The following is a 25,514-nucleotide window of genomic DNA, read 5'->3' on the forward strand; positions in this document are numbered from 1 at the left end:
ACCCAGCTGGGCGCTCGGTTGGAGCCGCGGGGCAGCAGGCAGACGCCAGACGGCTTGAAAGGAAGCCGGAGGCTTGTTGCGGATCCTCCCCTCCGATCTCTGTCCCTCTCCTCTTGCACCGCTTTTTGGAACGAGGGTGTTGTGTGTTCGAGGCCGGTCAGTGGAATTTTTGTTTTTCGTTTTCCTGTTTTGAAAACTGGGGGCCTTTTTTTAAAAATAGCAAAAGTGTAGGGGAAGCAGCGAGAAGGGAAACACCATTGCAAATTGATTGTGGGCTCAGGGGTCCGATAGGCTAGCAAAGGTAACAGGCTACTATCTCCCTCCTTTTTCTGTTACCCCATAGGGGAGGGAGATTTTTAAAAAAATAATATATATATATATATATATATATATATATATATATATATATATATATATATATATATGCACATACGCACATATATATTATTGGAGGAAATTCATATACAGACAGGAAAGGAACTAATGTTTACCTGTGAACTTGCAACCCCAAATCTGAATGCTACCTGTAATATCCATGAAATCTGTGGGCTTGCCTCTTACATTCCTCTCTTTGTGGAATTGCTGCCACATTTAGGTTAGCCTGATGCAGGCCTGCATGGTGTATCGCACTGTGACCCTCTAGCCAAGTATAAATGTGGGGGTACTGCTGAGTGCTCAGCAACGCCCCCATTTGCAGCCCCAGGCAGGATAAGATGGGGGGGAGGGGGGAATGATCCCAGAAAGTCTTAATGAAGCCTGTGGCAGGCCACCATATGTGGCCAGCTACATTGAGTTTGGACCGTTTGCTGAGTAGCAATAGGGACCGCTGAACTTTCTGCCACCACCCCAGACCTCTACACGAAACACTCCCTATCCCTTAACACTAGCTTTAAAAAGAAGTCCCTGGCTGTTTTGGCTCACACCGTCCAACTGTCCCCCCAAAATAGTTCACAGGGCGAGGTTATCCAGTAGGATCTGGCTTCCCACGAAGCTATCACTTCATGTAGTGTATTCTAGATGATGCTCTGTTTTTCCAGCCTCAGATCTCTGCCTCTAAAGCAGGGGTGGTCAAATCCAGGCCACGGACCACTGGTCTTCCACATCCATTGCTCTAGCTGTTGAACAGTTCATTGGGAGCATCAGCCCACAAGACCACAGTGGCAGCTAGCTGGCTGATGCGCCCCAAAATGTGCTAAACAGCCCAAGGGCTGCGGGCCAGTAAGATAGGAAGAGAGGACCACATCTGGGTGTCTGCCTATTCTCGAGGGGCTTAGAGCCGTCTGCCTGTTCTCGGGGGGGGGGGCAGCTTTTCTGGTTTTCAGTTCTGGTTGAGAACTGCGTCTCCCCCCTCCTTCCTCTTGAGAGCATCCTTTGAAAAGAAATTGAGTTCCCATCAGAAGAGAAGAAACTGGCTCTTCCCAGCAGCTACAGAGGCAGCTAAAGCCAGCGCTGGTACCCTGGAGTAAGGCAGGCTGTAGCATCTCTCCCGGTGAGCAGAGGCCTTTGAGTGTTGGTGAAGGTGTGTGTGAACAAGGGCTCACCCATTCAACTGGGATTTGATCATCCTTACATTTAGACCCCTGCTTGAGTGCAACCCAATGAACAGGTTAGCAGGCCTCCGGCAAGGGGAAATATGGAGCTTCATTAGAGAGGGTGGGTCAAAAGTGGAGTGACGCCAGTTCAGCTCTTGTTTGCACGTTGTTGAGGTGGATATGGACTGCTTTAGAGTTGTACACAGGCGTAATTTTCTGCAGGGACCCCAATGGGAACTTTGCCAATGGTTGCCATCCTCCAGGTGGTGGCTGGAGATCTCCCGGAATTACAACTGATCTCCAGGTGATAGAGATCAGTTCCCCTGGAGAAAATGGCTGCCTTGGAAGGTGGACTCTATGGCATTATAGCCAGTTGAAGGAAGACCCTCCCATTCCCAAACCCTGTCCTCTCCAGGCTCCCCCCTCCCCCAAATCTCCAGGAATTTCCCAACCAAGAGCTGGCAACCCTCCCCTTTTCTTACCTCTTGCTGCCTTTAACCCATGGGGCCCCAGTCCAGCGTGCTTGGCACTTCTGGTGTCACGTTGGCTGTTTTGAATGGCAATGAATCTCCAGGGACAGGATAGGGCAAGTTCCCTTCTCTGCATCAAGACTGTGCCCCTATAATTCAGCTTGTCAGTTTGGAAGAAAAATGACATGAAATAGGGGCTTTCTGTGCACTTGAATTATTCATTGGAAACTGAGCACCAGGCCTAAACCCGCATCCCCATCTTAAAAGCAGATTTTCTGCGTAGTGCTATAGGCTTCAAGTTAAAGTTTGAGCGGGATGTTTTTTCTCCCCCCGCCCCAAGGATGCCCCCAAAATGAAGCAATTAAATTCAGTCTGCTAAGAAATAATCTGAGCTTGGGGAACTTGGAGGTCCAAAGCAGAAGTAACCAGCTCCCTGTTGCTTCTCCCTTGGTATCCCCAACCATCCACTGTCCTCATTCCATTTCTTGCAAAATAAAAATCAAAAATTTTGAGTAACTCAGATCTTTGAGATAGCAGAGATTGTGCTAAATACCACACGGTGCACCTGGCCACAATTTGCATAATTTATTTAAAAATGCAAAATGAAGGTTCCCTTGATGGGGTACTGGATGGTGGTGGTGAGTTTTCTGTATTTGGGCCTAGAACACACGTTGCTGCTCGCTGTGTTTAAACTCCAGGCATACGGATCTACAGTCTATGACCTTGGCCGTTTCCAGACGGCTTACCTGCCTCCGGAATGTCGCACCATCTTGCGGGGAAAACGCGATATTTCGTGTTTTCCCCGCAAGATGGCGCGACGTTCCAGAGGCAGGTAAGCCGTCTGGAAAGGGCCCTTTTGTAAATGAATTTTTAACTACCAAGTTTACTCAAAATTTGAATAAGTTTCCTTAAAACTTGTATTTTTAACAACTTAGATTTCCCTCCAAACCAGATTTACGTGAAAGATGACAAGAGACCCCTCTGGCACAGGATAAATATTTTTCATTTCTTTGGAAAGACTCTAAACTTTTACATTGTCTGTCTTTCAACTGGAAATATAAAGGAACAGATGGGAAGGTTGATTTTTTTTTTAAAAAAAGGTATTTAAATTCTCGCATTCAACATTTTTGCTACGGGAATCCAAAAGGGAGTCAAAACAGGAATTCGGTGGCGGGGTGTGCGTGTCTGTATGTTTCTATTTGAACATAGGAGAAACCAAGTCAACCGTTTTTAAAGGAGAGGATTCAGGGTACTGATTCTTTTCTTTGCTTTGTGAACACATAAAAGAAAGCGATTTGTGATGTACTTTAATGGCTTATGCTCCAAGGTTTATCACAACCTCTGTAATGTTTGAAGTTTTAAAGAATATGCAAAGAAAAAAAATCATGCATTTACTGGTATGCTTCGAGTAATCACTTTTGCAGTGCATTATGGGATGTGTAAATCCCTCTTTCTGGAGGATCACCCTAAGAGAGAATCAGTTTGGACTTCATCTCTCAATATGCACTTATTTTAGCATACCGTGTTGCCCTCAATATACACAGAGCGATAAACTTGGCATGTGTGTGCGCACGCAGGGATGGGGGGAGATCTTTACTGCCAGAATAGTAACTAAAGATAACAATGGTTTGTTGTAGAATACAACAATACTCTTTAAATAAACGCGCTTATGCCGACAGGGTTCGGTTTACAGGGTACATGGCTGCCACACCCCCTTTTGCTTTTCTGTGTTTGTCAGGGTTTGCGCGTGCGCATACCTTTATGCAGGGCTTTTTTTCTGGGAAAAGAGGTGGTGGAACTCAGTGGGTTGCCAGCACAGGACCACACAATGATGTCACTTTGGGTCATCTGGAACAAGGGGGGAGTTTTTTAAAGTTTAAACTACTCTCGATGAAAATGGTCACATGGCTGGTGGCCCCGCCCCCTGATCTCCAGACAGAGGGGAGTTTAGATTGCCCTCCGCACCGCTCGAGCGGTGCGGAGGGCAATCTCAACTCCCCTCTGTCTGGAGATCAGGGGGCGGGGCCACCAGCCATGTGACCATTTTCAAGAGGTGCCAGAACTCCGTTCCACTGCGTTTCAGCTGAAAAAAAGCCCTGCCTTTATAGGGTTTCAATTCTGAGTCTGGCCTGGGGAAAACCGGGAAAAGATGGCAAATTTGGGAAAGTGGGAGTTGCTATTCTCCCATTTGAAGGTGTCTATTGTCATAGTTGGGTAACTGTCATTATATACCTCATATCCCACTACTAATCAGAGATGAGTCCCATGACTGAGAACGGTTTTGGACTATCTGAACTGGATCAGATCTGCCTTACTGAAAGTGCTTAATTTCCACTAACCTCATAAACGTGGATGCCTCTTCCTGAGGATATCTACCCACCCCCATCCTTATTCTTAAACAAGATGTGAACCTTTAGTTCTACAATCCAATACTACTTTCTTTGTTATATTCTGGGGCAGGTTGCTGCTCTTCCCATTTTAATGCCTTGAAGAACTGAGGCAGAGCAAGTGGACTGTGCATGAAAGCCTTGGTAAGAAAACAGGTATTTTTGAATATTAAACAGATACAATTGGAAGGTTAATATTTGCAAAGCTACTTGAGAAGACGAGCGCCATTTTAAAAATCGTTCATTGAGCCACCTTCGTTCCCAGCGGAAAGCCACAACGCGATTTCATAACACACCCCATTGTTTGTGGGAAAATCCTTCAAACCGAACCCGACTCCGTAAATATCTTTCGGGAAGATCCGTTGAAGGGTTTTTGTGTCGAGGGCGGGCCATAAAAGCACAACTGGGCCTCTTTCTGTCCCGCACTGCTACCGCATGCTGGGTGCAGGTCAGAGTGAAAGAGGGCCGCTTGCAAGCCAAATGCCCAGATGCAGATCTTGCCTTTATGTTAAAGGAGGTGGCGCTTCCAAAGAGCACTTGGGTGTAATGTGAAGTACGTCCCATAAAAGCCCCTCACCATCAGTCTTGGGCCGTGACACTCTGTGGGATGCTCCATTTTTATGTGAATAGGTAGAACCAGGGCTTTTTTTCAGGGGGAACGCAGGGGAACAGGGTTCCGGAACCTCTTGAAAATGGTCACGTGGCTGGTGGCCCCGCCCCCTGATCTCCGGACAGAGGGAAGTTGAGATTGCCCTCCGAAGGCAATCTCAACTCCCCTCTGTCCGGAGATCAGGGGGCGGGGCCACCAGCCATGTGACCGTTTTCTCCAAGGGCAACCCACTGAGTTCCACCACCTCTTTTCCCAGAAAAAAATCCCTGGGTAGAACCCAGCCCTGTTTCTTCCTGTACACTTACAGTGGCCAACTAAGCACAGTCGCCAACAAAACAAGCCTCAAGCGGAGGGGGTTATGCCTGCGTCACCATGCTTAGGATCGGGTCAGGGCTGGCCCAAGACATTTTGGTGGTGGAGTCAGGAACTCAATGCCAGTGCGTGGCAGAGTTGGTCTTTTGCCTGAGCCTTAAAAAAATTCTGCTCTTCGTTTTAATCAGGGAAAGGCCTGGCCGTGTCGCCCTCTGGCTGGCCATTACAGCTTTTCCTGCCACCGTCACCAAAATGCCTCATTTCCCACAGAGCATCCCAGAAACTCGGAGGAAGCATGAGAATATTTTGGGTTTGAACCCTCCCCCTTTTCCAAGTTAAGGGCTCACTGGGGGTGCCCTGCCTAAGCCCCCCTCTCCAATTCAGTTGCAGCTAGCGGCATGCAACCTCTCATGGATTCACACGGGACACGATCTACTGGGAAATTCTCCCACGCGCCCCTCACTGAAATGAACGGGAGTTGCATGAGCGCGCTGCTGTTGGATCTGCCTGCCTGCCGTTCCAGCACCCTACATGGTAGTGCCCAAAATCTCTCCCCACCTTCTGCAGCTGAGCCCACTGACCCCTTCATTGATGGGCTGTGTGAAAGGGACTTAATGATAAGAAACTGGCAATCTCTCTGTTGGTTTTTTTCTCTTAAAAATTTCACACTCCGATAAAGAGCCAAATGGCAAATGTATCGAATCTTTGCAAGGGTACCCGTGGGCGTGGGTTGTTTGCATTTTGCACACTGGTTGTATCACTAAGGGAGAGAGCAACACCGCAGGGAACACAAAACTCGGCCTCTGAAGATGGGGACATTTCATAAAGGAGCAGTGTATATTGTTGCCCGAGATGGTTTTCATTCTCTTTTATATATTTTTTAAAACAAGGGGTGGGATGGTTAGCAAAAAACCAAAATGGGGGAGGGATGGAAATTAATATGGCAAGAATATTTTTGGGGGGTGGTTGCTGATCTTTTTTTTCATGTTTTAAGTATTTTATCAGATTTGTATATTCAATATTGTAATTTCTGTGTATTTAAAAGAGAGAAGTACAGAACACTTGAAGAGAATGTTCTATTTAAAAAAATGTACGTTGTAAATTAAAACGTAGAAACAGCCTTGTGTTCCATTAATTTCTTATCTTCATGGGACTTTCCCCCCCCTTTGGTTCATTTTTTGTTTTAAATTGGTGGTCATTTATTGCACATGTCACACACACATGTGATTTTAGTCAGTCAGCCTACCAATCACGCCTTTTTTCCAGTCAGCTCCCAAAGACACCTCCCTCTTGATATTTTGTCCCCACCCCCCTTCCTCTGGCTAATTGTAAAACTGCAAAATGGTTCCCTTGTGCTCAGGCAGATGAGAGATGGAAATGGTACACCTTCATTGGCTTGGAGTATCAAGGAGCCACTTACCACCCTACCAGCCTGAAATTGTGGCTGGCTGTTGCCAGTTTGCACATCAAAGAGCGCATGGCCCACCTTGTGCACAAGATTATGCAAAGTCAGCATGCCAAAAATGTTTTCCTCTGGATCCATGATGTGGAGTGGTTGCAGCGTGGGCTGTTTTCGCCAGGACTGAAGATATTCTGGTGCTCTGTAGATATAAAGAGTGCATTAGTAGTACTTGACTAACCTCAACAGTTTTGCCAGGGTCAAGGAAGAGCAGGAGAAGCCAGAATCCCCTTTCATGGTCTAAAGATGATGGAGGTGACGCTCTCAAACACTGTGCCCAGCCCACCAGATCCAGAAAAACCTGCAGGCTCTCGTCCTGTAGCTACCAACCACCAGGTCAGAGCTAGTGCTCTCCCAGAATTGCAGTTGATCTCCAGATGAAAGAGATTGGGTTCCCATGGGGAAAAATAGCTTGATTTTTAGGTCCAGAGGAGTTAGCTGTGTTAGGCTGTGGTCACAAAATAGTAGTCACAAAATAGTAAAGGTGCTACAGGACTCTTTACTATTCTGCTTTCTAGAGTGGACTTGATACCCCGCTGAGGACTCCCCCACCCCCAAAGCCTACCCTTCTCAGGCTCCACCTCCAGATCTTGCTAATGCCACCTCTTTGTAAACTTGTATTTATTTACCTAATGGTATTGTTTATGGAAATGTCCTTGATATTGACTGTACTAAACTCACACTATGTAATCCGCCTTGAATCGCAGTGAGAAAGGTGGAGTATAAATGACATAAAATAAATAAAAATAATTTCCCACCCTCCAGAGGCATCCGCAGGTGAGCTGGCAAGAGAGAGGTATTTCGCCTCTCTATTTCTGTTTGTTGTGGAATTAGTATCAGGAATTTTATTAAATATTTTTCTTTTTAATACAGGATGCAGAGGTTATATTTCCCCCTCTGCCGACCCAACTCAGTAAGGTTGCCAGCTTCAGCGTGGGAAATTCCTGGAGATTTGCGGGGGGCTGGGGAAGCTTGAAGAGGATGGGATTTGGGGAGGGAGAGACCTCAGCAGGGTCAAATGCTGTACAGACCATGCTCCAAAGCAGCTATTTTCTCCAGGGGAGCCAACCTCTGTATCCTGGCGATCAGTTTCTGAGAGATCTCCAGGCCCCACATGGAGGATCGCAGCAGCAGTTTTTGTAAGCAGAGACAGATTCATGAAAGCTGCATTTATCTTAATTTTGTCTCTTGTATTTTGAATATGAGTGCATGGGTTTGCCAGCTCCAGGTTGGGAAATTCCTGGAGATTTGAGGGTGGAGCCTGGGGAGGGGGGCCTCAGTGGAGTATAATGCCATAGAATCCCCCCTCCAAAGCAGCCATTTTCTCCAGGGGGAGTGTTCTGTATGGCCTGCAGATCATTTTTAATACCTGTGGCTCTCCAGCCACCACCTGGAGGTTGGCAACCTCGATAATTGTCAAATCAGTGAAACAACATTTTAGTCTATGCCAAGTGTACCCTCCCAAGCACTTCGCACAGGTAACCCGACAGGTAATGTCAGGTGCGTGCGGTGGGTGGGACCTGGGCCTAACTTGATCTGGGCACCAGGTAGGAGTTTAATCCCAACTGCCGGCAGGCTGGTTGCCATGGTGAACAAGGAGAGGCGTATGTAACAGCGACTCTGACAGGTTGAGGCGAGGTTGCGAGAAGAAACTCTTGATTGGCCAGGATGTAGGGCTTCCACCGGTTGCCATGAGAGCTCGTAGCCAATCAGAGGCGACTCGCGGTGGTGGGCGCTTTTGATAGTTTTGTGTGTGGGCGGGTGGAAGAGCGAGGGGCGCGGATATTTTTATTGACGTCATGGAACGATCTCATTGGCTGCGAGGCGGGGCTTAAATGGCTCCCAGCCAGTGAGAAAAAAGTATCCCAGTTCTGGCCGTGACGCCAATGAACGCCAAGCCGAAGAACTGGCAGGGTGTTTTTGCCTCCTCCTGCAGATGTGCGCGTGCGTGGCGAGAAGGAAGTGACAGGGGGCCTTTGCTCCAGGCATGGAAGGAGCTGGAGTGGAGGGGTGAGAGGCTGGGGAGGGGCCCAATTAGGGGTCTTTACAAAGGGTGGGTGGAGAGGGGCTGGGAAGCCTGGGGCTCAGACCAGGGAGGCGGGGGTGGGGGGGGCATCCTAAAGTGGTTGGGAATAGGTTTGCAATGCTCTGGTGGGGCGAGCAACGCATCGCTTGCGGTACTCTGGTGGGTCATGAGTGCATTGCTTGCAAGGGGATCAGACCCAAGCTGCAGGTGGGAATGGTGGCGCAGGCGGGGTGATGCATTGAGATGTCTTTGGAATCGACCTACTGGCTCACAGTGTGCAATCCACTTTAGACTAGGAGAGAAAGGCGGATTGTAAATAATGTTAATAAATAAAATAAAAATAAATAAGGGTCAGAAAAGGTGGGGAGTGCTGAGCCTCTAGAGCGTGAAAGAGATGCTGTAGCAGAGTGGCTAAGTGGGTGGGATGTGAGTCAGCTCTTTGCTGGTTTGACCCCCAGTACTGCCACGAGCTCAGTAGGTGGCCTTGGGTAAGCCACCCATCTCAGCCCAGCTTCCCAGCTGGATTGCAGAAATAATAACACTGACTTTCTTCACTACTTTCTCTATAACAGCAGCATATAAATGCAGTTATTATGACAGCTGCTGTAGCAGAGTGGTTAAGTGGTTGGGTTGTAAATGAGCACTCTGCTGGTTCCAATCCCACTCCTGCCAGGAGCTCTGCAGGTGGCCTTGGGCAAGCCACTCCTTTCAGCCCAGCTCCTGAGCTGGATTGTGGGGATAAGAATAACACCGACTTTGTTCACTGCTTTGAGTGGGGCACTAATCTGTCTAGAAGAGCACTGTATATATGCATTTATTATTATTATTTTTCCTCCAGAGACCCAGTGTGGTTTTATTATTATTTTATATTACTTCATTTATACCCTCTTTCTCCTGAATAGGGACCCAAAGTGGCTTACATTGTTCTCCATTTTATCCTCACAACCACCCTGTGAGGTAGGTTAGGCTGATTTCCATGGCAGAGCTGGAAATTGAACGTGGGTCCCCCAGGTCCTAGTCCAATATTCTAACCACCACTAAGACTCCTTACATCATTCTCCTCTCCTCCATTTCATCCTCACAACAAGCTTGTGAGGCAGGTTCAGCTGAGTATGTGACTGGCCCGAGGTCATCCAGCGATCTTCCATGGCAGAGCGGGATTCGAACCTGGGCTTCCCAGATCCTAGTCCACCACTGCACCAGAATGACACTCTTCGGGGGCTCAAATGTCAGGCTAGAGCTGGGGACACCCAGTGTCAAATCCCCACACAGCTCTCAGGCTCGCTAGATCAGTGGTTCTCAACAGATGTTAAAGTAAAGTGAGCAGTCAGGTCACAGCCAGCTTCTGGCACCCACATGAGGGGGATGAGCAGAGGTGGTTTGCCATTGCCACCTACTTCATAGCAGCCGTAGTCTTCCTTGGTGGTTTCCCCTCCAAGTACTAACCATGTGCTGCCTCTACTTAGCTTCCATGCACTGACAAGATTGGGCTGGTCTGGGCTATCGGCTGTTAGATTTGTCCCACTAATCATTTTATCAAAGACGTCCTACCATGCTAGGAACGAAATGTCCGCTTTTCCCAAGAAGGACATTTATATATTTTCAAGAATTCTTTTGTTATGCTTACAATTTATGGTATGTTTTAAGGACTTTAAAGTTGCAGTAGTATTGTTGGGAGCAAGTGTTATTGCTATGGCTTCAGTGGATAATCTCTGGCAGGTTGGGTTAACAATATCTGGCATCTCATAGATCCAGAGGAGTTAGCCATGTTAGTCTTAAAGAGTCCAGTAGCACCTTTTAAGACTAATCAACTTTATTGCATAAGCTTTTGAGAACCACAGCTCTCTTTGTCAGATGCTATCATCAGATGGCATCTGACAAAGAGAGCTGTGGTTCTCAAAAGCTTACACTACAATAAAGTTGGTTAGTCTTAAAGGTGCTACTGGACTCTTTACTATTTGGCATCTCATAGATTCTTGCTGGTGGGCAGAGGGAACAGGAATAGGAGAAAGGCTTAAGCCATACTCTTGGACTTAATGACATCATATACCCCAGTGGTTTCCAACTTTGGGGGTTCTTATGTTCCTCCAATGGATGGATAATCTATACAGAGTACATGAGTGAGATATAGCACATCATTGGGACACTTGTAGGTGGCCATGGGGTTTGAAGCCCTTTGTCCCACAGGTGGTAAGCATTCCATTGATTGTGAACCACTGCACTGGATAACCTTAGGCCAGTCCTGCTGTCAACCTAACCTACCTTACCAGGTGGTTGTGAAAATTAAAATGCGGGGGGAGAGAATGGGATGTGCCACCCTTGGAGGAAGGATAGAATTAAAAAGAAATAATTACATTAGTCGGTCTTTTCTCCAAGGTGGAGTCTTGCTTACCGGGACTGAGGGTGGAGTATAGCCCGTTGGAGTCTGGGAAATCCAGAAAGATGAATGAAGTGGGCAAGGAATATTTGCAAAGTGCTGGTTTCTTAGGCCCTTCCTTTGGCGTGATGGTTAACTGATGCATGTTTTGTTCCTAGGTGTCTGTCTATAGAGACTTTCACGGAGGTGGCTGAAGCCGGCGTTTCCAGCCCCCAATTCACTTCTCTTTGCACTTGGCTTGTTTCGGAGCTCCGAGCCCTTTGTCCCTTAGAGGAAGATGTTAGTCCCGCCTGTGGTAGGAAACCAGAGCTAGATGCGATCTGTGATTTCCTTTGGGTAGGAGCTGAAGAGAATCGGTGCGCTTGTCAAGGAATAGCACATGTGGGGTTTGGCATCTTTGAAAAGCAGCAGATAAAACCGAAATCTCCCCAACATCTTCTGTCTATCGGGCAGTGCTCATACAGCTGTCGCCTGAAGCAGAAATTAAAATGGGAAACCCCAACATCTTTAATGTTTCATTGGCAAGGTTTGGCTGAGTAGCCTGTGGAACTGCTTGCCGCAATGTTTTCTTAATTTAGATAGTCACTTGAAGGGGGAAGATTTTTGGATGCGCAGTACCAGAGGAACTGCTGGGCCTTTAAAATGGGGATAGGGAAGAAAACAGCAAAGTGGTATTTGAGGAGGGGTTATGAGAGCTGTAAAACTGGCAAATTAACAGGCTTTCATCTCAAGGGTCTATTAAATTTTTGTTTATTTGGAGTTCAGAGATGTACCTTTCATTGACATACACAGTGTAATCCGCCTTGAGTCTCAGTGAGAAAGGTGGACTATAAATAACATACATAAATAAAAAAATAAAAATCTGTCATAAAACATTCCTTCAAGCATAGAGAATGTGTGTGTGTGTTACGTGCTGTCAAGTTGCCTGTGACCTATGGTGACCCTATGAATGAAAGGCCTCCAAAACACCCTATCATTAACAGTCTTGCTCAGATCCTGCAAACCGTAGGACGTGGCTTCTTTTATTGAGTCCAGCCACCTCGTTTTAGGTCTTCCTCTTTTCCTCCTGCCTTCCACTTTTCCTAGCATTATTGACTTCCCCAGAGAATTTTGTGACCGAAGTACGATAGCCTCAGTTTTGTCACTTTAGCTTCTAGGGAGAATTCAGGCTTGATTTGATCTAGTGCCCACTTATTTGTCCTTTAAAACAGAGAGAGAGAACCCTCCCCCCCACAATTATTGTTCTGTCCTAACCGTCAGGTCCTGAGGATGCGGAGACATTCCAGATAGAGATGAGCGGGCTGCTAGGCGAGTTGCGTTGCCCGTACCCCTCATTGACGACAGGGGACGTGACTTCTAGGCTTCGCACACCAGAGAATTGCCTCCAGCTTCTATGTGAGTCTGCTCAGGACTTTTCTAAGCTTTTTCTAAGCAGAGAACAGGATGGGTGGCGAAGAGCTCTGAATTGAGGGCTTGGGAGCCGCTCAGGGCTGGTTCTTGGGACAAGCGACTGCTTGAGGTTGCACAGCGAGGAGGGTTTCATCGGGGGGGGGGGCTCAGTTTGCTTGCAAGAATCAATAATAATAACAACAACATTTGATTTATGTACTGTCCTTCAGGACAACTTAATGCCCACTCAGAGCAGTTTACAAAGTATGTTGTTATTATCCCCACAGCAACAATCACCCTGTGAGGTGGGTGAGGCTGAGAGAGCTCTAGAGAGCTGTGACTGACCCAAGATCACTCAGCTGGCTTCAAGTAGAGGAGTGAGGAATCAAATCCAGTTCTCCAGATTAGAGTCCCACACTCTTAACCACTACACCAGACTGGCAGCACCCCTTGGTCCAAGCTCAGCTCCACCCCAGCATCCAGCCCCTTGTACGCCACACTGAGTTCCTTATGAAAGATGGGCGAAAGGAAGGGCCGATACGGTGTTCTCTCTGGCTGCCCCTCAGTCTTCTGTGATCCTGCAGGAGTCCAGCTTGAACCTGCAATGAGTGTTTTGAGTCAGAGCAGACTAAACGTGAATCCACACTCTTTTTCTGTGTATCAAGATTTCTTGAGCTCAGAGCTGCTTGCGGCCCGGCTCCAAGCCCGGAAGAGACCTCGTTCACCGGAACAAGAAAATCGATCTCGGGAGGCCGTGTGTGAGCTGCAGCACATCTGCCAGGCCTTGGGAATGCCAGAAGTAGATCCAGACTGCCCTATCCCTCAACTCATGGCTGACATAAAATCCAAGGTAGGAGTCGATGGTCGGATGCTGCAGGGACTTCTTCGCAGTAGGGCCAACTTGGTGCACGCGCAGCCCAGGAGGGCTGGTGGCATTTTAGATTCTGGTTAGGAGGAACTGCATAGGGGTTGCTGTCTCCGTCGGGGCAAGGAGAAGCAGGGAACTGGGCCTTCTCACATGGCTGTCTTTCTGACTGTGTGGGGATAAGAGGATTTTTACAAATTGCTTTTGAGGCAGAAGTGTCCAGGCTGGAGATTCTAGTATGCCGGGAGCAACAGTGCTTTAGGCCTTGGCAGCCAGAATTCAGACCGCAGGACTTCTTGACTGTGCTTGGAACATCAGAGGAGTCTCATCCTATTCCTTGCTTATGGGGCCACCTGTGCTGACTTTTTCACGTAATGCAAAGTCGCTGCGTGGGTGGGTGGGGGGGAATGCAGTGCCAACATGTAAAACTTGGTAAATCTCAGCTCTCTAAAATAAAAACCGCAACGAGGCAATGCGAAAAACCTCGGTCTGAGACAGGAGAGCTGCTGCCAGTTGGAGTAGAGAGTACTGACCGTGATGGACCGTTGGTTTGATCCAATATAAGACAGCTTCACGTGTGCTCGTGTGCTAATTTTGCTGTGCTGTATCTCGGTTGGGGCTGACGACATAGGCAGGCAGGCAGGCATCCATCCTCACCAGTCTCCCCACCCTTCTCCTGCGTGGTCACCACCCCAGTATGCAAACGGTCTGTTTTTCTCTCTCCCCAAACAGCTAAATTTGTGGTCTCCCTCTTAGATCTCAGGGTTGCTTTCCACGATGCCTCCAGAGCAGATGGCGCCGCTTCTGAAAACCCCGCTGGCTTCTGAGGAATGGGTAGGGGAAGCTTTTCATGTGGGCGGTTGGCACTGGCGCCTCCTTGGTTTGGGACCAGCGGTTCCCCCACTCGATTTGTGGTGGGTCGGGTAACCGAGGCCGGGTGGATGCAGAGCTGCCGCGACTCTCCCTTTCTCCTGTCCCCCTTCCCACCCCCCACCCCAATTTTCTAGAAAACTGTAGAGAAGATCCACGGAGCGTTGCGGGCGGAGTACCAGTGCCGCAAATGCATGATGATCACTCGTTTTGACGTCACTTTAGAGTCGTTCCATTGGTCCGAGAGAGCAAAGGTGAGAGGTCGGGAAGGTCAGCAACCAGGGCTGCATTCCACCCCACCTCCCCAAGATATTTGTCTTTGCCTCAAAAGCAGAAGGTTGGAATCACCAATTCGGTGGTCTCCTCTATTCAAATACTTTCACCCTGCTTTTGTCCTCCTCAAAGGGGGTACTGGTTCCCCCCAGCTTGTTAATTAGTTTAAAAGGATAGTTTCTCGCATAGTCTGGCAACTTAATTTTATTCTACTGTAGAGGAGCAAGTGGTTTTCCCTGGGGTATAATTTTTGTAGTTGTTGATCTTCACTCAAGAATAGAAAATGTTGCCATCCCAGGTGCTGCAAGGGTCCGTGGCTGACCGCCTTTTAATTGCAGCTGTTAGCAACCCCTAACAGCTGTTATTAAAGGTAATTTTATGTTCGATGTATTGTCGAAGGCTTTCACGGCCGGAGAACGATGGTTGTTGTGGGTTTTCCGGGCTGTATAGCCGTGGTCTTGGCATTGTAGTTCTTGACGTTTCGCCAGCAGCTGTGGCTGGCATCTTCAGAGGTGTAGCACCAAAAGACAGAGATCTCTCAGTGTCACAGTGTCCACACTGAGAGATCTCTGTCTTTTGGTGCCACACCTCTGAAGATGCCAGCCACAGCTGCTGGCGAAACGTCAGGAACTACAATGCCAAGACCACGGCAATACAGCCCGGAAAACCCACAACAACCAATTTTATGTTCGTTAATGTTTACATAAAGTATCGATTATTTAAAAATTAGTTACAGTGATGTATGTAAGAAGGTAAACATGTTGTTATACTGTAATAAAATATTAAGCGAGCCAGTTTGGTGCCGTAGTTAAGAGCGCGGGACTCTAATATGGAGAGCCGGGTTTGATTCCCCACTTCCAGCCAGCTGGGGGACCTTGGGTCAGTCACAGCTCTCTCAGAGCTCTCTCAGCCCCACCCACCTCACAGGGTATTTTGTTGTGGAGATGATAATGACATACTTTGTAAACAGCTCTGAGTGGGCATTAAGTTGTCCTGAAGGGCGGTATATAAATCGATTGTTGTTGTTGTTATTATTACTTGCCTATTTCCCTCCAACTCTTGCCTCTGCTAGGATCGCAGCAAAGCCATGGCGAAGGCCTTTAAGCCCTTGCGGCAATCTTTACAGGAGGATTCTCAGGTCACCCTCGCGCATCTGCTAGCGGCCAGAGATGACCTCTCGCGCATCATCAAGACCAGCAGTGGCACGTCCCGGGACAAGACCAGTTGTGCTATCAACAAGGTATGGGCCACAGGAGGACATCTGGGACCCAAATAATGATGCTGAGTCAGGGGCAGCCCTATAGCTGTGGCTGTGTACATGTGGGGCTTTGGCACAATCACACAACTGCCTGCAGAGCAATGGATGTTGTAGGCCAATGAGTTTCTCTCTCTGCAGTCACTGTCCAATAAGACCTGGGCCAACCTCTCCTGCTAACAAACCTCTGGAATAATTTTTCCCCTTCCGCCCTACAGGTGCTGATTAAACACAATCAAAATCACCATGTATGAGCTAAGAACCCGCCCACCAAAGAAATAACTGTGCTAAATCTCCATTAAATGATATCTGCTGAGTATAGCTGTTGAAGAGTTAAATGTCAATGAATGTTGCTATGAAAAAAAGGGTTTAATACACAAAGGAAGATAAAGAAGCAAGATATACAAAATCAAATTCCACTATAGGTAGGCGGTAATTTGCCTGTTTCAAAAAGAAATCTTCATCAGGTACATTACAGTATCCAAGCAGAAGAAAAAGGGGGTGTGGGGGAAAGTCCCCACAAACTCAGCCCAAACAAGCAGGGGAACAAAATAGAGGGGTTAAGTAACAACCTAAAAATATATTAGAAAATATTTATTATGAATGTGCCCAAATGCAGACTTAAAACAAGTTTAAAACATAAGGCCTGAATGGCAGGATAAATGTATATGCTAAAACTTGCTAAAACATCTCAAGTTACAGATGGTGATACAGTGCAATGACCGACACAAATAGAGCAAGGTGCAGTAAAAAACCAGACGCGTTTCGGCCCTAAGGCCTTCCTCAGTGGTCAGTTGTAAACAATTTATAATCAAACACACCCACACATGTAGAAACCAATCATGCAATGCCCCCGGTGTTTTATCTTGAGCTGTAACAAAAGAAGAAGGGGGGAGGAGAAAATGTCTTAATATAATATAGTCTATTTAAGTGCTAGAATGATTTTGGGCAAAATACTAAATCAAAATTTACCTCTAGCATTGTGTGATAAAATACAATTATTGCAGTATTTTTTCTATTTGTATAGAAAAAGCGTACCAAATTAGATAATGGAATAATTATCTAATTTGGTATGTTTTTTCTGTAGAGTACAACAATAAATGGAGAGCATTGTGTGAATGCTGTCCTGGGTCTACTGCAATAATTGTATTTTATCACACAATACTAGAGGTAACTTTTGATTTAGTATTTTACCCAAAATCATTCTAGCACTTAATAACAGACTATATTATATTAAGACATTTTCTCCTCCCCCCTTCTTCTTTTGTTACAGCTCCAGATAAAACATCGGAAGCATTTCATGATTGGTTTCTATATGTGTGGGTGTGTTTGATTATAAATTTTTTACAATTGACCACTGAGGAAGGCCTTAGGGCCGAAACGTGTCTGGTCGGTTTTTACTGTACCTTGCTCTATTTGTGTCGGTCATTGCACTGTACCATCATCTGTACCTTGAGATGTTTTAGCAAGTTTTAGCATATACATGTAGCCTGCCATTCAGGCCTTACGTTTTAAACTTGTTTTTAATCTGCATTTGTGCACATTCATAATAAATATTTTCTAATATATTTTTATGTTGTTACTTAGCTCCTCTATTTTGTTCCCTTACATTACAATATCCTACGTCTAAATTGTTGTTATGTAGTTATACATCATAGGCAGTGAATGCAGTCACATTCTTTAGAAGGAATTGAGCCGCAAAGGGAGTAAACTTCTTTTGGAAGAACTCCCAAGAGTAACACAGACTCTTGTGTTACTCCACAATAAGATGACTTCGAATCACATTTGAAATGGGCAAGTTACTGGCTACCCGTAGTGGAATTTGATTTTGTACATCCTGCTTCTTTCTCTTCCTTCTTTTGGGGTATTAAACACTCTTTTTCATAGCAACATTCATTGACATTTAACTCTTCAACAGCTATTCTCAGCAGCAGACATTATATAATGGAGATTTAGCACAGTTATTCCTTATACCCTTGCAGGATTTTGGTGGGCTGGTTTCTTAGCTCACACACGGTGATTTTGATCGTGTTTATTCCTTACACACGGTTGTCTGTTGTTGGGTTTCAATTCCACAGGTGCTGATGACAGGTGGTGTCCCGGACCGAGGTGGGCGTCCAAATGAGATCGAGCCCCCTATGCCCATGTGGGAGAAGAGACGAGAGGGGGGAGGAGGTGGCGGCTACCAGCGCTGGGGCAAAAGGGGGAAGAAGAAGAAATAAAATGGGAATTGCAGCCCTCTTCCAAATGGTGCACTCTCAAGACTATGCTTATTTATTTTGGGGCGGGGGCTCCAGGAATGGGGCGGGCGCAAGGCAGTGTCCCCTGCAGTGTTCACGGGACGCGCAGTTGGCAGTTTTCGTGGCCATGGTTGCAAATTACCTTTCCTGCAGCTTGAATGAGGGCTGAGGACGCAGTTTTAGCATACCCTTAAGCCAGAAGTGAGTCCCCCTATGACACGACCTGACAGCAGATGCCTGCCACCTTGAGGTTGCTTTTGTGGAGCTGCTGGAAATTAGCAGCAGGTGTCTAGAACTGACGTGGATTCTCGGGGCAGGGCGGGGGTTACCCAGGCAAAAGTAGTGTGTTGGCTCCCACACAGGTGTTTTCTGTACATTTTGTACCAGGAGAATCGATTTGCGCTGGAGGAAAGCACCTCCCTTGGTGGAAGATGGGCAGGATCCAACCCTTAGAAATTCAAATGCAGCGTTTTGTGTTTTGGAGAGTACGAAGGCTACCCTGTTGGCTGTCTGGCTGAGTTCTGAATTTCTTTCCTGAGATCCGGTTATGCGTTAGGCGATGGTTCTCTGTGTTTGGCATTCTCAACGGAATCATCTGTACCGGCTCTTCTGGTGGGACGTGACACAACTGGGCAATGTAGTGGGGTGGGGGGAGAGACTTGAAACTCTCAGCTCTCTCCTGCTTATCTGTCCTGTCTGCTGGCCCCATTGGCCGATGAAATTTACTTACCTGGATTTTTGGTTCAGAGACTGTTAAGTTTACACAGTTTAGAGAGAAAACAAGGCGGCCAAGTTCAACACGAAGTGGCTATAAGCAGGGCCAGATCTAGGGTTGCCGGCGCCCAGGGCAACCCTAGTTGGAGTGTTCTGGTGCTGCGTGATGACGTCATTTTGGTGATGTCATCACACAGGGCAGAGCGGTGGAGGCAGTGTGTGGGGCTGGGAAGCTGCCCGCGCCATTCGCCTCCCCGCAGGTGAATGACGTGGGCGGCCTCACAGCCCCCCGCGCTGCCTTTTGCCTGCCCTGAAGGACAGGGCAGCCCCAAGGGAGGTGCTTTCCTCCAGCACAAATCGATTCTCCTGGTACAAAATGTACAGAAAACACCTGTGTGGGAGCCGACACACTACTTTTGCCTGGGTAACCCCCGCCCTGCCCCGAGAATCGACGTCAGTTCTAGACACCTGTTGGTAACTGGCCGCCCCCTGTCCTGCCGGGCAGGCGAAAGGCAGCGCAGGAGGCTGCAAAGCTGCCCGCGCTGCCGCCCATGCGCTCCTGGCAGCTGGCAGCTGCTCCCGATGCCCCCTCCCTGGCGGCACCAGGGGCAGACTACCCCCCTGCCCCCCCCTCGATCCGGCCCTGGCTATAAGCCCCAGAATTAAATTGCTTTTCAATTCTGACAGTTTGTGCAAAGTGTGTTTTTTTTTTTTTTTTTGCTTGCCCACTCACCCCTTTCTTGGAGGGGCAGAGCCTCTTGGAGGGGTCTTGAGTATTGGCGTGTTGGTGTTGCAGAGATATTTCAAGAGGCAAGTCAGAAGGGATGGTGGAAAGAAGGTTCCTGAAATGGGTGCTAGGAATTGCAGCTTTGGCTGCAGGGCCGGGGTTAAAGGGAAGTGAATGGGAAAACCTCCTTTGAAGAGCGGTGAACAAAACTGCCTGAGAGCGAAGTTACAGCAGAAGGGAGGCAACGTTGGAGGAGCAACGGGTGAGAGAATGAATTATTCTGAAAGCTTCTGCACCACCTTTTGTCTCTCTTCCCCACCGGCCCAACCGTCTGCTCTTACCTTCCCAGCTCCTTCTCCACGGCCTTCAAACATCCACTTTCCAAATTGACATTTGGACTTGGAGGCCTCGACAGAAAGCCACCCACTCCAACTCTGACTGCCTCCAAGGTAAGGGGAGTCTCTGCACATGCACAGTGGCTCTTGGCTTGTTCTAGTCTGCCTCAGGCTGGAGTCAGCCCTGCCCGAACTCAGGAGCGGCTTTGTAAAACATCGAAGGCGGCTCGAGTGAGTGAGCCAAGCTGCAGCCTACACCACAAATGGGAAAAACCAGCCCAATGGCAAGGATCTGCCCTTCCATAAATAGTCTGTTTTTTAATTCCATTTGTTCGGGAGCTCTAGTTTCCCTGCTGCCATTCATCCTGACCTCTTTCAGGCCTGCTAGGCCTTGGATGCTCGTGGGAGCTGCAGGCGGTCCATCCCTTCCAGGAGGAGCATAACAGAGGGCTCGCTTTGGGCTGCTTGCGTCGTGCCTTGAAGCCGCCTGTTCTCTTTCTCCAGCTCAGAGTTTCGGCGTTGGAGGTTCTGATTGGCAAGCAGCAACCTGTCTCGTTCCTGTAAAGCAAAGCAACCGTAACAGGCACAGTTTACATGGCCTAAGCCCCAGAACCTTTAACAGAGTCCCAGCTATAAGTGAGAAGCGTGAGAGATGCAGCAGGAGTAGCAACAAGCAACTCTGGGCCAAATCTGTCTTACGCGGCCATCTGTTTTCCCCAAGCCCCTCTGGCCCTTGTGTTAAACATACTTCTAGTTCTTTGCACCAGGAGATGGCTTACTCCTAAGGAGACCTTAGGAGTGGTAGCTGTTCTCCTTTCCATCCCCTAAAGCAGCTCCTCAGTTCTTATTCCACAAAGGGAAAAAACCCGCCAAGATTGTCCTGCAGCTGTCTAAAAATCAGCTGCACGGGATAGATAATTTTGAAATTTTGAAACGGAATCCTCCTTGTCTTACAGCCAAAAAAGATGTAAAATTCCCAACACTGCGTTACATGAGAGGAGGCAGCTTTTTTTTAATTGGAGACAATTGGGTTGGATCCCACGGGCCCGATCCGCTAGTGGGGGGTGCTTTCAACGAATGGAAGGGGGAAAGCGCTTGAGAAGGGTTCTTCAGCCGGAGGAAAGCCCGTCCCCAAATGGAACAAAAGAACTGCATCCAACCTGAATGTGTGTCTCTGGATTTTGAAATTCCCTTGCTTTACCAACGTCGTTTTGACCAAAGGAGCAGGGGGATTAAATTTTGCATTACGTTTTTAATTGAACTTTGAATTTTCACTTGCAAGGGCTTTGCCTTTTGCTAGTGTTTTGCTGCCTTTGGAGGCAGCCTGGTCTGGCCAAGCAGAAACCAAAGTTCTTTTCCTCCCAAGGGCTCTGCATCAAAAGGAGAGTTTGCATTTACTTGCGGGGAGAGCGGAATATAAATTGAATAAACTAAATAAATAAATTGAGATTGGGCAACCGAGTTCCTAGTAGCAGTGTTAATGAGAAAGCCACTGAATTCCTCTTTAGCCAACTTCTCCCTGAAATCCAACAGTTGCATTTCCTCTTTTTAGGAATTTGGACTCAGGGTCAAATCAGTTCTGTTTTGAGAAATTCGGAGAGAAGAGGGGCAGGAAGGGAAGCTCGCACCGTTGCGGGGTTTCACGTGGTAGAGCCAAGCTACAAGTGACGAACGACACTTGCCTGGCAAGTGAACAGACTCACGTGTCTTCCTCCCTGTGCACTTGCCATTGCCAGTGGAGCGCAAGTGTATGGCAAGTGAACAGGGAGGAAGACACATGAGTCTGTTCACTTGCCAGGCAAGTGTCGTTCGTCACTTGTAGCTTGGCTCTGTGTGTCATTCGTCACTTGTAGCTTGGCCCATAATGCTCAGCAGCAGACGGTGTCTTCCCTCACCTTCCTACCCTCCTGCTGAAGCACCACCCTGTGGTGTGTAACAAAACACTGAAGTTAACAAAAGGCTGCGTTGATTCCTCTGCGAAGAGAAACCCCTCTTTTAACAGAGGAGAAAGGATAAAAGGAATCGATGGCCGTATCTAAAAAAGTGAATTTTGGAAGAAGAAACTCCTCTCCCCAATAACAGCACTAGCCAAAGGCAACCCAAGCAGCTTTGGGTGAGGTGGGCATGTTTTCCCGGGGATTGCTAGGCAAGCATTCCTCCCGTAAATGACTAGAGCCCCCATCACAGATTGACTCAGCTGCCCGCTCTTTCGCCAGGGCATCATCCTCGTGCCAAACGGCTGCCCAGGGTCTCCTCACCTCTTCCAGCTCCTTCAACTGTTCTGGGAGTTGCTTCTGTGTCCTGCCGTGGCCCCCCACTCCGCCGTGGGGCTCTGGCTGCAGGCCCTCCGTTTGGGTGCAGGCGTGCTTCATCAGCCGGCTGCCCGGGCTACTTGCTGACAGGAGCCTGCGGCTCTTACTCTGCTCCTTTCCCGGGGGGAAAGGAAACGCTTCTTCCTCCGAACCTGCCGTGAAGGAGAAGGGTGGTTAAGCCCAGGGCCCCGTATTCGGATACAGTTAAGTGGGCAGTTGTCAACCTTCTCTGATTGCAGAGCAGTGGTTTTTAACTGGAGTTAAAGTGGTTCCACAGGTGCACCGCTTTGCTATGAAGCACCATCCAAGATGGCCCGCTGTGAGCTGCTTCCAGGTTCCCACAGACCCGTGCCCCCTTTCCCCTTACCGGAGCTCGGCTGCGGGGTGGGAGCTGGCGTGGCTGGCCGAGGCGTGCCGCTGTCGGAAGAGCAGGAATGGAACCGCCTCTGGCATTCCACCTCTACCTGGTCTTTGCACTGCTTGTGGCAAACCATGCCGCAGTCTGCAGGAGACAAGAGAGGCGTTAATGTTGGGAGGCAGGTGGGCCGCTGCTTGCCCCTTCCCTAAGCCTGTCCGGGGCAGCAGAGCAACATTGCAAGTATTGCTGTGGGCTGGAGGCGCTGCTATTGCCTTAGAAAGCTGTGCTGCAGCAGCAGAAAACTAGCCCAGCTGGGAGTGGGTAGAAGATAGAAGATTCCTGCTCAAGTTGTCTTGTTTTTATATAAACCAACTTTTAAAGAACGGCACCGGTAGTGATACAACCCATTCACTTGCATGTGTGTAGCACACCCTGCCAAGGAAAACAGGAATGGGTTGGCAATTAAAAGCTGGGTCAGTACAATCCACAGCAGGACACAGAGAGGGAGGGAAATGGAGTTTGACGAACTTTTTTTGCATGCATAATTGTTCAGTCTCACAGTTAGGCATGTTAAAACTTCTGTTTAATTCCAGACTGGGAACTCTGGCTATTCTCTCAACAGACCACCTAAACTGCTAAATCTGGCAGGGGAACCGCCTTTTTGAGAAAGCCATCTAAGGGATATCTTGTTGGCTGCAAAGGACATGGTTTTGGTTCTGACTTTTTCTGTCTTCAAGACGTATGTATGTAGCAAAACCCCTGGCGTAGCTATGCAGGCCAGTCACTATTGTGGACTAGTATCTTTAAGGATTTCTTTGCAAGACTGAAAAGCACCCAAAATGTTTTAATTTTTGGTGTGCCAGTTTTCTAGTTGCGTGGACATTTTTTAATGCAAAGAAACATTCCAAGCCAGAACTCTGAATCGTTGCAGTGTATTGACACCACAGGGCGTCGCTGCCTCGTAACCAGTCTTTACACCTCAATAATATCTGTTAAAGATTTTCTATTTCTTGGATCAATTATCAACCAAAAGGGAGACTGCAATGAAGAAATCAGAAGAAAATTGAGACTTGGAAGAGCAGCTGTGAGAGAGCTAGAAAAGATCCTGAAAGATAAAGATGTGTCTCTGGGAACCAAGATCAAGATAATCCAAACTATGGTATTCCCCCCATTACTATGTATGGGTGTGAAAGTCGGACAGTGAAGAAAGCTGACAGGAAGAAAATGGATTCATTTGAAATGTGGTGCTGGAGGAGAGTTTTGTGGATACCATGGACAGCCAAAAAGACAAATAAGTGGGTACTGGATCAAATCAAGCCTGAATTCTCCCTAGAAGCTAAAATGACAAAACTGAGGCTATCGTACTTTGGTCACTTCACGAGAAGACAAGATTCTTTGGAAAGGTCACTAATGCTAGGAAAAGAGGAAGGCAGCAGGAAAAGAGGAAGACCTAAAAGGAGATGGCTGAACTCAATGAAAGAAGCCACGTCCTCCAGTTTGCAAGTCTCTTAATGATAGGACATTTCAGAAGTCTTTCATTCATAGGGTCACCATAGTTTGGAGGCAACTTGACAGCACATAACACACACACACACACACACGTTATCTGTACTGTAACAAGAACGTTAGAGGCAAAGTGCGTGGTGTAAACAGACTGGAACCTCCTTGAGAGGTGCTCTTATTTAAAATCCGTTTTGTCGCTGTTCATGTCCAATAGGGGGCATGCTTACCCCGACATCGGTATCCTTGCTTGGAGACTCCCCAGAGCTAGAATTGCAAAGAATGCAGCAGGTTAGCTTTGCAGCGACGTTCATCACTTTGCATACGTAACTGGAACACACTGAATGTGGTTTAACCTCAGACTAAGCCTAACAGCTTGCCAATCGTGTTCCTAATCGCAAAAGCAGGTTTCTAGAAACGCAGCAACCTCTCAATTCTCGGAAACCCCACTTTTAGCTTTGAAAGAGAAAAAGTTGAGCTTAAAAAATAGCTTGGTGAGACGGTGTGCTAGTCCCTCTGGCTCAGCTGGGGCAGCAAATACGCTGGTACTGGAAGCTCTTCCCTGGCACGGGCAGCCAGAGGTCTTTTAATGGGAGAGGGTATGGGTTAAATTTTTGCATGTGTGCAGTCGCGCAGCTCAGGACCCCTGCCTCATATTTCTAGGCCTCATGGCCGCAGAAGAAAATATAATAACTGTGCTTATATACTACTCTTCTAGACAGATTAGTGCCTCTCCCAGAGCGGTGAACAAATTGGTGTTATTATTGTCCCCGCAATACAGCTGGGGAGCTGGGGCTGAGAGGAGGGTCTGACCCAAGGCCACCTACTGAGCTCATGGCAGGAGTGGAATTCGAACCAGCAGAGTGCTGATTCGCAGCCAAACCACTTAACCACTGTGCTACAGCAGTCCAGAAGGGTCAGGGTGATGCTTTTAGAGAACCAGAGGCCGCCATTCTGCACGGCTCTGTCCCTTCCCTGGTAACCAATGGTTCACTACAATTTCATCCAACCTTCCACATCCATCTTCTTCACCTCTGGCTCTACTCCATTTTTGTCATCCCCAATAGGGTACCAACATGTATCGCCTCAATACCAGCTATCCTCTCCCTCCCACTGCAGAGGGTTAGTTTTGGGGGAAGAAAAGTCTGTATGCTCACAAAACCATTGCAGCTGTCGCAGAAGGTGGGCTTCATGAAGGTGGCCTCGTGGAAGTTGTGTAGGAATCCCAGGCCCAGTTTGGAGAAGATGGCACAGGCCCGCATGAAGTACTCCAGGAGTTCCTCCCGGCTCCACGGACCCTCGCTGTGCAGGGAAGAGAGAGAACGAGCCAACTTACCCAGGGAAGAGACAGAGGCAGAGAAAGAGCTGCCTTACCCAGGGAAGAGACAGAGACAGAGAAAGAGCTGCCTTAGCCAGGGAAGAGACAGAGAAAGAGTCGCCTTAGCCCTGACAGGATTCCCAGAAATAGGGAGATCCTAGCATCTTTGCTGTGGTGGCTAGCTG

The 25,514-nt window shown here is 47.9% G+C and overlaps 2 protein-coding genes across 4 annotated transcripts in view; one reads left to right on the plus strand and one right to left on the minus strand.

Moving 5' to 3' along the window:
• The first annotated feature begins 8,712 nt into the window (after nucleotides 1-8,712).
• On the plus strand, nucleotides 8,713-18,320 carry FAM98C (family with sequence similarity 98 member C). Of its 3 annotated transcripts, XM_054999032.1 has the most exons (8): nucleotides 8,713-8,780; nucleotides 11,332-11,468; nucleotides 12,434-12,568; nucleotides 13,228-13,412; nucleotides 14,184-14,261; nucleotides 14,435-14,551; nucleotides 15,643-15,810; nucleotides 17,904-18,320. In XM_054999032.1, exons 1-8 carry the CDS (start codon nucleotides 8,758-8,760, stop codon nucleotides 18,045-18,047), a joined length of 987 nt encoding a protein of 328 aa, XP_054855007.1. In that variant the 5' UTR covers nucleotides 8,713-8,757; the 3' UTR covers nucleotides 18,048-18,320. The 3 variants fall into 3 exon arrangements, with proteins under 3 accessions (XP_054855007.1, XP_054855009.1, XP_054855008.1); XM_054999034.1 differs by lacking the exon at nucleotides 8,713-8,780 and having other exon boundaries at nucleotides 11,376-11,529; XM_054999033.1 differs by lacking the exon at nucleotides 8,713-8,780 and having other exon boundaries at nucleotides 11,376-11,509.
• Nucleotides 18,321-20,182: 1,862 nt separating this feature from the next.
• RASGRP4 (RAS guanyl releasing protein 4) overlaps nucleotides 20,183-25,514 on the minus strand; it is a 30,496-nt gene continuing 25,164 nt past the window's right edge. The window contains 6 exon segments of the mRNA XM_054998955.1: nucleotides 20,183-20,278; nucleotides 20,280-20,399; nucleotides 22,100-22,305; nucleotides 22,521-22,655; nucleotides 24,242-24,278; nucleotides 25,169-25,313. Coding sequence (XP_054854930.1) covers nucleotides 20,183-20,278; nucleotides 20,280-20,399; nucleotides 22,100-22,305; nucleotides 22,521-22,655; nucleotides 24,242-24,278; nucleotides 25,169-25,313 — 739 coding nt within the window.

Source organism: Eublepharis macularius, chromosome 15, assembly GCF_028583425.1.
Source record: "Eublepharis macularius isolate TG4126 chromosome 15, MPM_Emac_v1.0, whole genome shotgun sequence".
Classification (NCBI taxonomy): domain Eukaryota; kingdom Metazoa; phylum Chordata; class Lepidosauria; order Squamata; family Eublepharidae; genus Eublepharis; species Eublepharis macularius.